Below are 16180 nucleotides of genomic sequence, written 5' to 3' on the forward strand. Positions count from 1 at the left end.
CCTTGTATAATACTTCACAATATTTTTCTTTTTCTTTTTTTAACCATTATCTCTTACTTGCATTAAAGCTTTAGTTTTCAATTTCTTAGCTTGTCTCCCATATTCCTCTCTTATATTTTCATTTCTATCTACCAGCTTTCCTCTTAAAAATTTCTTCCTTCTCTATTACGTTTTATTGTCTCATTTTCAACTTCCACTCACACCCCTATCTTTCTCCCAAAGATTTCTCTTTGCAATTCCAATTCCTGTTTAATTTCCCTTATAGTATTCTCCCCTTGGTTTACATCAATCATTATATTTATTTTTATTTCCTTTTTATCTTTAGTTCTTTTTTCAGTTGCTGCCTCCTCTTTCTGGTCCTCTTGCTTTCTTCTTGTCATTGTATATCAATTTAGAGCTCTGTGTTCATGTTTTTTATTTTATTCAAAATATTCTCAAATCCTCTTGCCAGTGTATCTTTTATTTCTTGAAAATCCAACGTAATTTCTTTGCAAATACTCTATATCACCAGGCTTGAAATTTTGGGCTTGGACAATCTTGAACTACACCACCTATGGTTGGACTTAAGCATAGTACACAAAATTATTTGCCACAATGTCCTACCAGTCAATGACTACTTCTGCTTCAACCACAACAATACAAGAGCATACAACAGATACAAACTCAATGTTAACTATTCCAAACTTGATTGCAGAAAGTACGACTTCAGCAACAGAGTGGTCTATGCCTGGAATGCATTACCTGACTCTGTTGTTACATCCTCAAACCCCCATTCCTTTAACCTCAAAACTATCCACTATTGACCTCACCCCATTCCTAAGAGGTCTGTAAGGGGCATGCATAAGTGCACCATCATGTCTCCTGTCTGTGTCCTATTGTCTCCATTTATTTGTACCTATTTCCAGTATTCTTACTCATGTTTATACTGTTATCTTGTAAGCGATTGACAAATCAAATCAAATAAAAATAAATAAATAAAAATCTTTGTTCTTGTTTCTTTTGTTTCTTCCCAACCAATTGTCCAACTGTCCAACTGTCCTTTAGCCCAACCAAACCCACTTTTCAAACTAAAAAACCAATGCTCAATATTCAAGGATTTTTATGTCCCAAAATTAATCAATCTAATCTTTTAAATGGCCCAAGGGTGAAATCTTCATACACCCCTCTACCAGTTCAGTCTCATAGTGTAGCTTTCAGGGGTCTTTCAATAATAAAATTCTCATTTTTAATTGTCATAACACCAGGTCTTTTCCACACTTTGGGGATCTGTATCTTTTTCCTTTTGACAGTGGGTGGCACTCTTAAATCAGTTTTCACTTTATTCCAATCTTTAAGTCCGATTTTCTGTATTTTAAGATAATAACTTTTTACTCCAATAGCTAGAACACAGCCACTTAATATATTTATAAGTCCACTTTTCTGAATATTCTTCTCATGGTTATATTTTAAATTAAAAAGGATACTTTTCACCCAGTTCCACACTGTCACTAATTCTGCCCCTGTATTCTTCTTAAGCTGAAGTTGTCTCCAGCTGTGTTGTGGCCATTTTCACTGCCTCTCCTTCATGTCATGGCTTAGAGAGTTGGCTCTATAGGGAAGTTGTGTTCTACCCTGGAGCCCCACAAGGCTTTGGTTCATCACCTCTCCAGGGTGGTTTTGTCTGCCACTGGAACCCATGAACATACAGAAAGCTAACACAGGGATGAATAGCTCAATTCCTTTGCTAGTGGTGTCACCATGACATCACTTTGGTCTGGCTATGGTAAGTTGAATATGGTGAGTTGGCCATGATGAGCTGTCCCATGGCATTGTGTAGAGAAACATCTGCATAAAATATGGAATAGATCTTCCAAGTCCAGATTAGAGATTACAAGAAATATCATGTGAAATAGGAAGATTCAAATAATATACTGTACACAAATGATTGTGTACAGTACAATGTGAATGTGTATTGTCTGACCCATCCACTGTGATCATTACATTCACATATGATACTACTGAGTCTTATTATAGGTGGAGACAAAGCTGTGTATTGGGAGGAGGTTCAAAAACTATCCTCCTGGTGCTTAGAAATCAGCCTGCATCTGAACATCAGCAAGACAAGAAGAAGAGAGAGGAACTTGTCCCACTTTACACTGAGGGGGACTGTGTGGAGAGAGTTTCCTCCTTTAAATTCTTTGGAGGCTATCTCAGCAAAGATCTCACCTGCAAAATCAACATAACCCAGGTGACCATAAAGGCCCATAAAGACTCCACTTACTCTGGGTCTTGTGAAAAAACAAGGTGGAACAATGACTGATGACCTCCTTTTGCTGTCCACAATAGAAAGCATCCTCACTCACTGAATTATGATGTGGTATGCTGGAACTGGAACTTGTCCAGATAAATAGATAGATACTGGCCAATTAATCACACATTGTGATGTTTGATAAGAAGCAGGGGAAGGTGGGTGGGCTCATCAGTAGATTGTTGGAGCCAACGGATTCACTCCCAGATTATCTTCAGAGCTACTGGTTTGGCTGAACCAGGCCAAACAGGTAGAATCCCACCCCTGGTGTTGGCATCACAATGTCATTGTGGCAGGAACACATATCTCTTCTACCACTACTCCATTGCCATTGTGTATTCCTTACCCTCATGGGACAAGGAAAAAATGTGAATCCAAATAATTTTGGGAACGGAGCACTTTATTTCACAGATAACTAATTATGATAAAGATAAAGTAAGGCAGGTCAAGGGAAGATATTAAAACAAAAACTGGCTGTGGTGTTCTCAGTGGTTATCAGTCCACTGAATGTAATAAACAAAACATTTCCTCTTCTTCTTCTTCTTCTTCTTCTTCTTCTTCTTCTTCTTCTTCTTCTTCTTCTTCTTCTTCTTCTTCTTCTTCTTCTTCTTCTTCTTCTTCTTCTTCTTCTTCTTCTTCTTCTTCTTCTTCTTCTTCTTCTTCTTCTTCTTCTTCTTCTTCTTCTTCTTCTTCTTCTTCTATTGGACCGGACAGAATATGTGCCTACTTCTTAAAAAAGCTATCCACTGCCCTAGCAGAACCTCTAAGTGTAATATTTGGAAAATCTTTCAGGACCAGCTCCTTGACTAACCTTTGGTCACAAGCCACGGTCATCCCCATCTTCAAAAAGGGAGAGCCAGCCTAGTTAAAAATTATAGACCAGTCTCCTTATGCTGTGTCACCTGTAGAGTCATGGAATCAATTATTAACCAATCCATTATCCTCCACTTAGAGACAAACAACCTACTCTCCAATAAACAATTTGGTTTCAGGAAAAATCTATCCTGTAATCTGCAACTCTTACACTGAAAAAACATATGGACTACACAACTCGACCAGGGCAAAACAATAGACGCAATCTACATAAACTTCTGTGAAGCCTTTGATTCAGTGGTACACGACAAACTACTACTAAAACTAAGATCTTATGGTATCTCTGGACATCTGCATAACTAGATAGAAGCATTCCTGTCAAACAGACAACAAATGGTCAACATTGGGAGTGTCCAATCAAATTCTGTACCTGTCAATAGTGGTGTCCCCCAAGACAGTGTTCTAAGACCAACTCTCTTCATAGTCTACATAAATGACCTCTGTGATCATATTAAGAGAAACTGTGTTCTCTTCGCTGATGATGTAAAGCTGTTCAATACCACAGACAATACTGCTACCCTTCAAAAAGACCTTGACTATGTATCAGAATGGTCAAACAAATGGCAACTTCAAATCTCAACAAATAAATGCTCTGTCTTACATATTGGCAGAAAAAATCAGAAAATAAAATAGAAGCTGAATAGTCAAGACCTTGTTTATGATCCAAAGTCTGTAAAGGACCTTGGAATACTCATCTCTAATGATCTAAGTGCTAGAGCCCATTGTAACTACATAGTCAAAAAAAGCATTAAGAGTTGTTAACCTAATCCTACAGCTTTTTCTCTGGTAATATCACACTACTAACTAGAGCATACAAAACATTTGCTAGACCAATACTCGAATACAGCTAATCAGCTAATAATGTGGAACCCACATTACGTATTTGATATTAGCACAGTTGAGAAATTCCAGAAATATTTTACAAGTAGAGTTCTCCACTCCTCTACTCGTTGTAGAATACTTTATGCCACCAGACTTGAAATTCTAGACCTAGAAAACCTTGAATTATGCCGTCTTCGGTCTGATCTAAGTATGGTATATAAAATCATACATTGCAATGTCTTACCTGTCAATGAATACTTCAGCTTCAACCATAACAACACAAGAGCACACAATATATACAAACTCAAGGTTAACCACACCAAACTTGATTGCAGGAAATACGACTTCAGCAACAGAGTGGTCAATGTCTGGAATACTCTACCTGAGTATGTGGTTTCTTCCCCAAACCCCAAAAACTTTAACCTTAGACTTTCTACTATTGACCTCACCCCTTTCCTAAGAGGTCTGTAGGGGGTGTGCATAAGTGCACCAATGTGCCTACTGTCCCTGTCCTATTGTTTCTTTTATTTTTCTTACATGTACCCATTTCATGTATTCATAACTATGTATATACTTATACCTATTATCTTGTAAGCAATTGACAAATCAAAATAAATAAAATAAAATAAATAAAATAAAATAAATTGTTGTTTATATAATCATAATAAAAACTAACAATTCTATATAACCAAGCTAACTGATTTCTAAAATAGTACAGACAACACTCAGAATGTATATGGATAAGTATGATTGATACTTTGTTGTTTGGTAAAAGAAATAAAATTTAGTAAGATCGAGAGACAGGATAGCTAGGAAGCTAGAAACCAGACTGATTGATGAAGATGTGTTTTCTAATTCTTTTTCCAATATTGACTGAAATAAATAGATAGCAAAATTAATCATGAATCTATCCTTAAAGCACATTATTTTAAACTTTTCATTCTCCTTAGCTTATTAAAATGAAGTTGGAATGAATTTAATAAGTTTAATAAATGCATAAATGTTTTTAAAAATCATGTTTGGTAAGGTTATATAATCTTGATTTGAGGTGGAATTAACTATGCAATATTACACATCTTTACAATCATTTATTTTAATTTTGCCTCTTGGGTTTAACCCAGGTTAGTGCTTTTGAATTTCAACAATAAATAAATGGAAAAAAATTATATAGAATTGATCAATTATATCAATATATAAACTGGGATAAGAAAGGTAAACATGAATCAATTTAGGTGAAATAATCTCATTTTTATGTCCACATTTCCTTCAGAATGTTAATCACATCATTATTTTGATTCTAAAGTATTACTATCCCTTCATTATCTGGCATACCAGTAGACTTTGTAAACAGGTAAAGGCTTGCTTGTTTGGCTGCCCCCTTTTTTAACTGAATGCTAGCCAAATTTAAATAGAAATGCACTTTAAGATAAATGTATTAGATTTTAAGTCCATGCTTGCTGGAAATAGTAAATTAAAATAAATTCTGTTTTTGCAATTTGTTCATGAAAATAGATTTGAGATTTTTAATTCAGGTTGTTTTATGGGAAAAGACACAGCATAATTAATTAGGATACTTGTTATACTTTATATAGGCTCATCATCTAATTCCCTGGTTAAAAGTGTATCATCGTACTTATTTTACTTAATGTGCCTAATGGTAAAAAAGGCATCATTGTAAAACATTGTAAAAGACACTAATTGAGACATCTCTGAACTATGAAGAAAATACACAATGTTTTAGCTACACACTGCTGAGGTATGTTTTATTTGTGTTTGCTGTTGAGTTACTCTGATTTTCCTTTGATATTTTAATTTCATGGTAAATGGATGTTTATCATTTTGGATCATATATTTCAATCAAAAGTCAAAGGATCACAGATTTATTTTTGATTGATTGATTCAGATTAAATTATTTATGCACATAGGTAGATATAGATATATAATGCTAAATGTCTTTTTAAGTTTCTATGTATTTTTAAAATAATAATGATAATTATTAACTATATTTGATAATGGTGCATAATATTAATAATAATCATAATAATAGATGCATTACTATCTTAAACATTTTTAAATGTACTGTGCAAATAGAATTTGGAGAAATAGAAAGCTATTGATAATGGCTTTGGAAGTGGTTACAATATTATTTCCATAAACTAAAATAAATGGAATATTTGTATAACTGTACTCCAGGAGTGTCTTAATAGATTTTTGTTAAAGTATCTAGAAGTAAACAATAAAATGCTTACTTTACACTTTTTAAATTTAATAACAACCAGTGAGGCATAAAGATTAAGGTATTAAACTAAGATGGGGGAGACCCAAATTCTAAACTTGTATAAGGTAGAGAAGCAGATGACTCCCTCTCAACTCTAGTTAGTGTCAGGTTTTAGGATAAGTTGGCTAAGGAAAAAATGTTGTACCTTGCATTTATAGTTTTTCTTATATGAAATTGGTGAGCATACAAAAAAAGCACAACCAGGGGACAAATGCAAAAAGGAAAAATGTAGTGAATTATTTGATATAGGATATATTTGGTAAATTCAATTTGCTGTAATATGTGAACTAAATGTGTAAAATGGTTTCCTCTCCCTTCTGTCTAAACAAGAAAGCAAACATGTATATATATTTATCATAATGCAGAATATAGCTGGAATTTCTGGTCACAGTCAGTAAATATATGAGGTTAGATTATACTTTTCACTAATATTCAATAAACAAGGTACAAGTTATTTTTCAGGTGTTTGATAGGGAGCATTTTTCAGATTTATTTTCTAATTATGTGGTGAAAGTTACCTGGCTTTGGCAATGTTTCTGGTCATCCAATGAGGATGCCTTAGAAAAAAGTAAACTTAAATTAAAAAGTACTTGGCATCATAACCCTATTGTCTTTCTCCTTTTATTATAGAGCAGAATTGAGCAAATTGTGAAACAATGACAAATGAAACTGCTCCAAATGAATTCCTCATCTTGGGCTTCTCTGGTCTTCAAGAGTTGCAGTTGCTACTCTTTTTTATCATTATTGCTACATACATTTGTATTCTGTTAGGGAACATCTCTATCCTCACTGCTGTTTGTCTGGACCCACAGCTTTATACTCCCATGTATTTCTTCCTAGGAAATCTCTCTTTTCTGGATATCTGTTATACCACCACTAATGTCCCTCAGATACTTGTGCACCTCATGTCACAGAAGAAAAGTATCACTTATGCTGGATGTGTAACTCAGCTCTATTTTTTTGTCTCTCTTGTGGGAACTGAATGCATCCTTCTAGCTGCAATGGCCTATGATCGCTTTGCAGCCATATGCCACCCTTTAAAGTATACTTTAATTATGAAGAGAGTAGTTTGTGTGGAGTTAGCTGGTATCTGTTGGATAGGTGGTTTTCTCAATTCAGCTCTTCATACTTATGTTACATTTCATCTGCCATTCTGTGGAGGTAATCAGATCAATTATTTCTTTTGTGATATTCCACCTCTCTTAATGCTTTCATGTGGAGACACAAGTTTAAATGAGATTATCTTGCTTGTTGCGGGGATCTTTATAGGATGGACTCCATTTGTCTGCATTATACTATCTTACATTTATATCATCTCCACTATCATGAAGATACAGTCCAATGAAGGGAGGATCAAAGCTTTTTCCACCTGCACCTCACACCTGACTATTGTCATATTGTATTATGGAAGTGCCATTTTCACCTATGTCCGACCAATATCAACTTATTCATTGGAGAAAGACCGACTCATTTCTGCCCTTTATAGTATTGTCACTCCCATGCTAAATCCTTTGATATATACATTAAGAAACAAGGATATTAAAAATTACCTGAAAAAGATATTTATGAAGATACTGTACTTGAAATGAAAGCAGAATTTTATATAGTATTTTATTTATTTCTGGAAAATTTAGAGTTCATCTTGTCTATCACCATAGAGTCATAAAGTGACCAGCAAATGTCCTATATATATATATATATATCCATACTGTATTATCTATTCATTCTATGTGTTAACATTTGCTGTTGTTTTAAATGTGGGTTCTAAGTAAGAGTTTTGTTTGATGTAACTTTTTGAAATTCAAATGTTCATTCTTAGTTTGCCAATAATTACCTTCCCTGAATATCAGGGACTCCAGATAGTCCACATGGATTTCTCCTTTTTTCCCATTGATAGTTTAAGTAATAACTGGAACTGTTTGTCAATCACCAATCGGTTAAATCCAAGCTTGATCAACTTGAATCATTAGTAAGTGTATTAGAATAATGTTTTATCACTCATTTTAGAGAATAACAAACATACACATTTGTATTTACAATTATTACAATGGTTGCATATAAGATAGTACAAAAACATGAGATAAAATAATATTCAGAAACATTGTAAACCTTTGACTGAATACCCACCATTAAATCCAGTTAATCTCATATTTCCACATTTTATAGTTCTGACCTTTAAAAGCCATTGATATACTTATTCAGATTTTATTTGTCTGCTTGATTTAATTTTTAAGCATTTTTCATAATTATTTTTCCACATCATTGTAGGGGAAAGTGGACTAAGGGAAAATACTGTAATTGGAACATAACATTACCGTAATAAGGATTTCAACGTAACCTTTCTTTTGGGATGTTTACATTTCTTTTGTAGCACAGCTTTACTTAAGATATTTTTAATATGGGCCCTGATTTTCAGAACAATATATATGTTGTTATGGATTCATAATCTTGTTTTTATTGTAAATCAGTGCAAAACTAGATAAAGAAGAAGAAAAATAAAGGAAAATAAAGCATTTAAATTGTCAAGAATGCACTTGCTTTGTTGCTAATTGACGTCCTAAGCAAATCAGATACAACCATGTTTAAATAGGATTAGTGATGTTTCCATATATTTGAGTTATAAATTTATAACTGAATAATTCATATGTATATTCAACTGTAAAAACTTATAAGGAATGTGTTCTGTGTATTTGGTATTGCCTAGTAATGATCAAGAGTCTGAAAAGCATGCCTGCCAATAAGTATTTTTTAAAAAAATTCTGAAACAGTGTCAGCAGATAGAGAATTCTGCTTTTTAAGCTTCCCCTTGGCCAATTATTAGTTATTGAATCTTCATCTATGATAAATTATTTTAAATGTAGATATTTGAATCATACTTGGGTGGGTATAAATAAATATAATATTCAGAATTATAACTGAGAATTTTACCCTAAACATAACTAAGTATCATGACAGCATTTTCCCCTTATTTTTAGTCCTGATAATCAAGTGGCATTCTGTATAGAGTTAAGATTATCTTTTTTTAAAAAAAAAAGTTTTATTGATTTTACAAACAAACAAACAAAACAAAACATCATTAAACATTAAAAACATAAAACCTCTTTCCATTGTAAATCTTTACAAGGCAGGTAACACATTGCTTTATATCACATACTTATAATTTATCCCATTTCCATATAAACACCTAAATTCCCTTTACCAAATTCCACATTGTTTCTCTTTAATCATTATTCAATCATATTTCCTTTCTAATTTATCTGCTATTCAATCATCACATTTATATTTTCCTCTGGCTTGTTTTTAATTGTTCTCATCTAGTCTTCCTCTGAGATTTTATTATTTAATTCTTAATTGGACACACACACATAAGACATAAACATAAAAACATAAAACTTTCTTTTAGAAAGTAACTTGGCCCCAGATTACCTCTTTTTGTATGGACTTCAATTGAATTCATGCTCTTCTTATATACCATTACCTATCTTGTTTACCATTCTATATCTATTATATAACTCCTCTCCACTTTTGCCTCGTCTTAATTCTGTTTTATATATTTAATCTTGCTTTAAAGAAAAATATTTTATATTTTTTGTCCATTTCTCCATTTACATCTGTCTCATTTCCAATATAAAAAAGAATAATTTCCCCTGGAATCACTAATCAGAGTATGATGCCTTTCTATCATTCCCCTAAATTAAAATTTAAAATAACACCTAAATCCCAATCAGATTCTGCTTAGTACATTCTTCTATTTCAGAAACCAATACTACAATAATAAATCCATAACAGTCAACACATTAATCCATTAAACTCTATATTTAAACTAATATTTTAAACATTCCCTTTAGTATTTTATTAAAACTTATTATCATTCATTATTAAACATTTTAAAGTTATACCTTGATATTTTAGTCTTTTATTAGATCTTAAAAAGTTCTGATTATCTACTTATAATACAAATACTATTACAATACTCATGTGTACTTTGCAGAATCCCCCTTTTTTTTTAAGAAAAAAAAAAACCCATACATTACCCATTATCCCTAAAAAAAATTTTCTTTTCTCCATCTTGTTTTATACCTTTGTAACTTTTTTCCCCCTTTTCCCTTTCCTTCTTAGCCCGCCTAAACTTTTTACCCCCTCCTCTCCAAACCTCTGCCTTCTTGGTTTCCCCTTTCTGTTGCATTCCTCTTTCCTTTTGCTTTCTAGCATTCTGTTGTTTTTGCATCTTCTTTTTCTCTTTCATAAATATTTTTTTATTTCTTAAGTCCTTCCTTTTCGCTCCTCTCTTTCTCCTTTCTTTCTTAGTCACACCATTTAATTCATTAAAAATGGCTTCTTCTTCCTCGGCTTCTTCCAGCTGTTGTTTAATTTGCTGACACATGACAAGCGCCATATCTAGGAAACAAAGGGCTTCTCCCATAACATCTTTGCCTTCTTTTCTTATTTTTAAATATTGTTTTTTTAGTTCATCAAGAGATAGAGCCATTTTAAACTGTTTCTTCTTCTTTTTCTGTATCCTCTTATTATTATTAAGCCAATCAGTTATTTCCAAACTTAAAACATTTCCCCAAAGTCCCAAAATCCCGCAATCATCAAACAGTCCAGGCAGACGGTGGAGCGGCAGTCTTAATAGCCGCCATAAAGAAGCCAGCAACTGGATAAAGAATGTGCAGGAGGAAGAAGAAGGAGTTTTAAAACGAAAGTTTTTTCTTGGTCGAACTGGGACCTTAAGGACATATTCAACACCTGGGAAAGTATTGGCTTTTTTCTGGATGCTACAATGTTCCCGATTGATGTTTTCAGCGGCGAAGAAAAGTGATGAAAAGGGAAAGTTACTCTCCCTCCCTTATGGAATTAACAAATGGACAAGGGAAACCTGCCTTTTAATAGAAGGTAAAACCTAAACTCCTTTGTTATAAGTGGGAAGGGAGAGGCTTGGAAAAAAAAAATTACTCTAAGACTTTGCTGGAGGAGATGCCTTGAAGATAAAGAGAATAGAAATTAATTCTAAAAAAGATTTAAAGAACAGACTGGACGTTTTTTCTTTCCCTAATTTGACTTCACCCCTAGAAGAGAAATTGTAAAAAGGAGAGTTAAGATTATCTTAAGGCCAAGACATACTAACTCCTTAGAAATTAGTATAATCTCAGAGGAAAGGTATTAAAATAATGATTTAGTAAAGTGCTATGTCATGAACAGGTTAAAGACAGCCAGGCTCGAGTAAATTCTGGTTCATTCAATACTTATAAATTCTTCCTAAATTGATACTAAATTGTATATCCATCAATGAATACTTAAAAATGCTCTTCTACTTAGATATTAAAATGAATACAATGACTATAGAACCAAAATGTTCTTGTTCTTTGTAATACTAATATAGGATTCTGGCATTCTACTCATGTCTCTAGCAGACATGAACTGAATATTCATCATCAGCAGAGATTAAAATGGCAACAAATAATCTACATTGGATAGAATATTGAGTAATATTATCCAAGTCCCAAATATTGGTATAAGTTTATTTTTATTGAAAAATGATACACTTTGCTCCAAATAAAACAAACAAAATCTAATTAACATGGACATGCACATGTTTAATACATTATTATTATATAAAGGAAAGGGAATCAGTGTGGATTGGTAAGAAATATAAAATCATTGAAAGGTTAGTCCAGCCCACATTAGACTTAGTATTTCACCTTGGAGGCATGTTCTGAGTAAAGAAGAATTCCCATCAATCATTTGCCTAGATATTTTCCTCATGACTATGGAGTGAATTGTAGCCACCAGCCTTCATAGGAAGGATGGGTCAGTTTATATGGCCTGCCCCAAAATTTTGGTGGATCTGGAATATTTTTACAATGTGTTTGGGAATTTCCCAGCATTCTTGTGGTTTAGAGCTGTTGAATACTTTGTTCAGCACTGTGTGGGTAAGTGGGAAAAATGATGGTCTATAGGATTCTTTCTGAGTAGTCTTTTCCTGCCTTACCAAATGTGGATGGGTCCTTGGGTTTCATGGAAGGTCCAAGAGATGAAGCAGGTAAAGAATAACTTGTAACAATGTTGGTAGAATATGAATAATATGATCAGTGTCATGCATAAATACTACCTAATATCTGAACATGTGCTCTAGTAATAAAGATAGTGAAATAGTATCATTTTTGCCTTATTTCCACCACAAAATCTCACCCAACTTTTTAATTTTAATAAAGTTTATTAAATTTTCACCTTTAAAAAACAAATTCTATATACATATTTTGCAGTTATTTGTGACACCAGTTATATCATTCATATATATGAAACATCAACTCCATCAACCAATCAAGAAATGACAACACAGCCAACTTCTCCACCAGTATATATAGGGAGACGGCAGCTCTGATCATGCTTTGCTCGCACAAGCACGAAGCTGAAAGCATCAGCCTGAAGATTGCAAGTGGGACCTCATTGAAATGTTGCCAAGTTGCTCTCAATCTTACATGGGAAAAGACCCGAACACACACACACACACACACACACACACACACACACACACACACACACACACCATTTTTCCAAGGCCATATAGCAGGGGTGGGCAAACTTTTTGGCTCGGGGGCCTCATTGACTTTTAAAATTTGACAGACAGACCGCCACCTGGTGTTGAAATGCCTGTCATTACAAGTCAAAATCAAATGAATACAATCATTCAATCATCTTCGGCGGGCTGGATTAAAAAGACCAACGGGCCGGATGTGGCCTGCGGGCCATAGTTTGCCCACCCCTGCCATATAGAATTCTTTATCTTCCCTCTTCTGCAATTCCATTGTGAATTTGTTCATTTCTGTACAATCCATTATTTTTTTGATAATCATGTCATCTGGGGCTGTATTATATAATTTCCAAGTTTGAGCATATAGTATCCTGGTCACTGTTAAGATGTGTTTCAATAGATGTTCATTCTTTTTTGTATATTCTCCTTTGGTTATCTCTAATAAAAACATTTCAGGTTTGGATACTATCTTTAGACTTGTTATTTCCTGTAGCCAGATCTGTATCTTATTCCAGAATTCTTTCACTTTGGGGCAAGTCCACCACATGTGGAAGATGTACCAGGTTTCTTTTTGCATTTCCAACACTCTGATTTTAGGTGGATACATTTTAGCCAATCTCGCTGGTGCTAGATGTCAATGATAAAACATTTTATACAAATTTTCTTTATATGAGGTTGCCAAAGTTGATTTATAATTTTTAGTTCATAGTCTTTCCCAATTTTCTAATTGTGTGCTATATCCAAAATTTTTCATCCAGGTTATCATGGTTGGTTTCACTACCTCCTCTTTTCTATCAAATTTTAAAAGATAATTATACATTTTGGTATAATTTTGTCCTCTGATCCTAATAATATTTTGTCTAGTTGTTATGGCATTTTATCTATACCAAATTATTCTATGTCTTTTAAATATTTTGTTTGCAATTGTAGGTAGAGCCATCAATCTATCACTATGCCTTCTTCTTTCAATTTTTGATTTGAATTCAGTACCCTTGATCATCTAATAATTGATTGTATCTCATTGTTTTATTTATATCTAAATTATTTGGATATATCATGGCTTCCATGATGGAAAATTTTAATGTAATGTTATTTCCTAATTCCATTCCAGATCTCTAATAGTGCCTCCCTTATTCAGTGGTTTAAAAAGTGAGAACTTGTCTTATTTCTCTTCTCCCACATAGCAGCATGCCAACCAATTTGTAGATCATGTCCTTCAAGAGTTAATAGCCTCTTGTTACTCAGGATGATCCATTCTTTGATCCAAATTAGCACTGCTGCATGTTGGTACAATGCCCAGTCCGGGAGTCCAAAGCCACCTCTCTATTTATTATCTTGCAATAATTTTAACCTTATGCAGGGTTTTTTCTCCCTTCCCATATAAATTTAAGTGCTACTCTATTCAATTCCTCAAAAAAATTCTTATTTAATTTTATAGGGACTGTCTGAAATAAATATAACCTTGGTAATAGGTTCATTTTTATTTCTGCAATCTTTCCTATTAAGGATGATTGTAATTTACTCCATATTTCTAAATCTTTTTTTCATTTGACTCATTAATTTGTCATAATTATCTTTTAATTATGAGCATCTTGATATCAGCCAAATACTTAAATATTTAATCTTATTCGTGATTTGCAGTTTTATTTCCTTTTCTAATTCCCACTTTTGGTGGTCTGTCAAATTTTTAACTAACATTTTGATTTTATTCTTGTTAATTTGGAATCCTTGCTAAATTCTTCTATTTCTTTTAATCAAAAATTCCCACTCTCGTTTGGCTTTTCTATAAAAAAAATACCATATCATCTGCAAATGCTTCTATTTTGTATTCTTCCTTCTTTATTTTAGTTCCTATAATTTCCTCATTCTTCCTAATTTGTGTGGACAAAATTTCTATTGAGAGAATAAAGATCAGAGGTAATGCCACTCAACTTTTTAGAACATCCCAGTCCCTACTTAAACTACTTATATTTATCAGAAGATTTGTGTCCTCAACAAGCATGACAGACTTTATAGTTCAAAATTAGTTTTTGGAATTGGATTTGAATTGCAGTTTAACAATCATTTGAAATTATGACAGACCCTGATTTAAAATGTTGGGTTTTCATTCCATGGTCACTGCTTTTCAGGTGCTTTGCAACTAATTCAATTTTAAAAGTAGTTGCAGTATTCCATAGTCATGTAAACATGATTTATGATATTTTTGATGGGTTTTTTTTGTATTTTTGCCGGTTATGACACACTTAATGATTATAGACTCACTTAATGATCATAGCAATTTATTTTATGGCCACCACAAAATCACATCCAATCACATACATGTGTTGACTTACTACCATAAAAGCTAACTCGTAGCTAACTCGCTCAGGATAATTTTCCACAGCCAACTCACCACAGGACAACTCACTGCAGGACAAGAGGTAGACTAATATTATAAAAATATTAGAATACAATCAGTAAAGAAAGGATGTAAAAGGAGGGACAGAATGAAATATGAATTGCAAAAATTAAAAAAAATATTTTAAATAATTAAACAGCATTGTTAAATTGTTTCTGAACTGCATTATCCTACAGTGAGTTGGCCATGGCGAGTTGTCCTGCAGCGAACTGGCCATAGTGAGTTAGATACAGCAAGTTGGCTGTGGCTTGGCAAGTTGTCCTATTCTGAAGAGAGAATATCTCCATCTTAACAAATAAATAACACAGTTCTTCAGACATTACATCAGGAGAATGCAGCAAAAAAATTTAGATTTATTTTTTGCATGGGGTATGTGCAGGGAAGATGCAGAGGAAGGCATCTTAAAATGTTTAATAAACATTTTAATAAACTAAGGTCAAACTTAGTATTTCTGCTGTCATAATTCTCTCCTGTCCTCCACCACCTTGCCCAAACTACAAGAGTAGGATTTAATTTCATAGTCTTTCTTTTCAAACAAATACATATTTCATACAAATACAAGCAGCAGACCTAGGAAACCCCATTCAAGCAGGAGACACTTCATCAAGATAGTCTCAAAGTTGAGTAAGTTCAAGGGCAAAAACTTATAAAATGCTTGAAATTAAAAAAGAAAACAAAAATGCAAAAGTATTGCCAAAAGGTGAAGAGAACTATACAAAAAGTCTTTACCAGACTGAAATAAATCGCAAAATAAAAATTATGTAATTTCTTGGGATAAAACTGAAATGAAGAATTTTTTAAAAGAAATGTTTATTATATTCAAAAATTTAAAATCCAAATGAAAAAAGTTAAACAGAGGCAAAACTAAATAAAACTACCCCTCCAGTTGAACAGTGACAAAACTAAAACAATAATAGCTTCCATCCTTGCAAGTCTAAAATTTATAAGCTTGTACATCTATTTGTAACCCAATTAATCTGCCAGATA

The 16180-nt window shown here is 33.1% G+C and overlaps 1 protein-coding gene across 1 annotated transcript; it reads left to right on the forward strand.

Moving 5' to 3' along the window:
• The first annotated feature begins 6916 nt into the window (after nucleotides 1-6916).
• On the forward strand, nucleotides 6917-7849 carry LOC113451896 (olfactory receptor 5V1-like). The gene has a single exon (XM_026723285.1). The coding sequence runs from the start codon at nucleotides 6917-6919 to the stop codon at nucleotides 7847-7849; it is 933 nt and encodes a 310-aa protein (XP_026579070.1).
• Nucleotides 7850-16180: the final 8331 nt, after the last annotated feature.

The sequence above is a fragment of the Pseudonaja textilis genome, chromosome Z, assembly GCF_049901715.1.
Source record: "Pseudonaja textilis isolate UNSWEBS1 chromosome Z, rPseTex1.2, whole genome shotgun sequence".
Classification (NCBI taxonomy): domain Eukaryota; kingdom Metazoa; phylum Chordata; class Lepidosauria; order Squamata; family Elapidae; genus Pseudonaja; species Pseudonaja textilis.

Bases quoted from the DNA above. Each gene is read 5' to 3' on its own strand.
- LOC113451896 (XM_026723285.1), top strand. From the start codon at position 6,917: ATGACAAATGAAACTGCTCCAAATGAATTCCTCATCTTGGGCTTCTCT.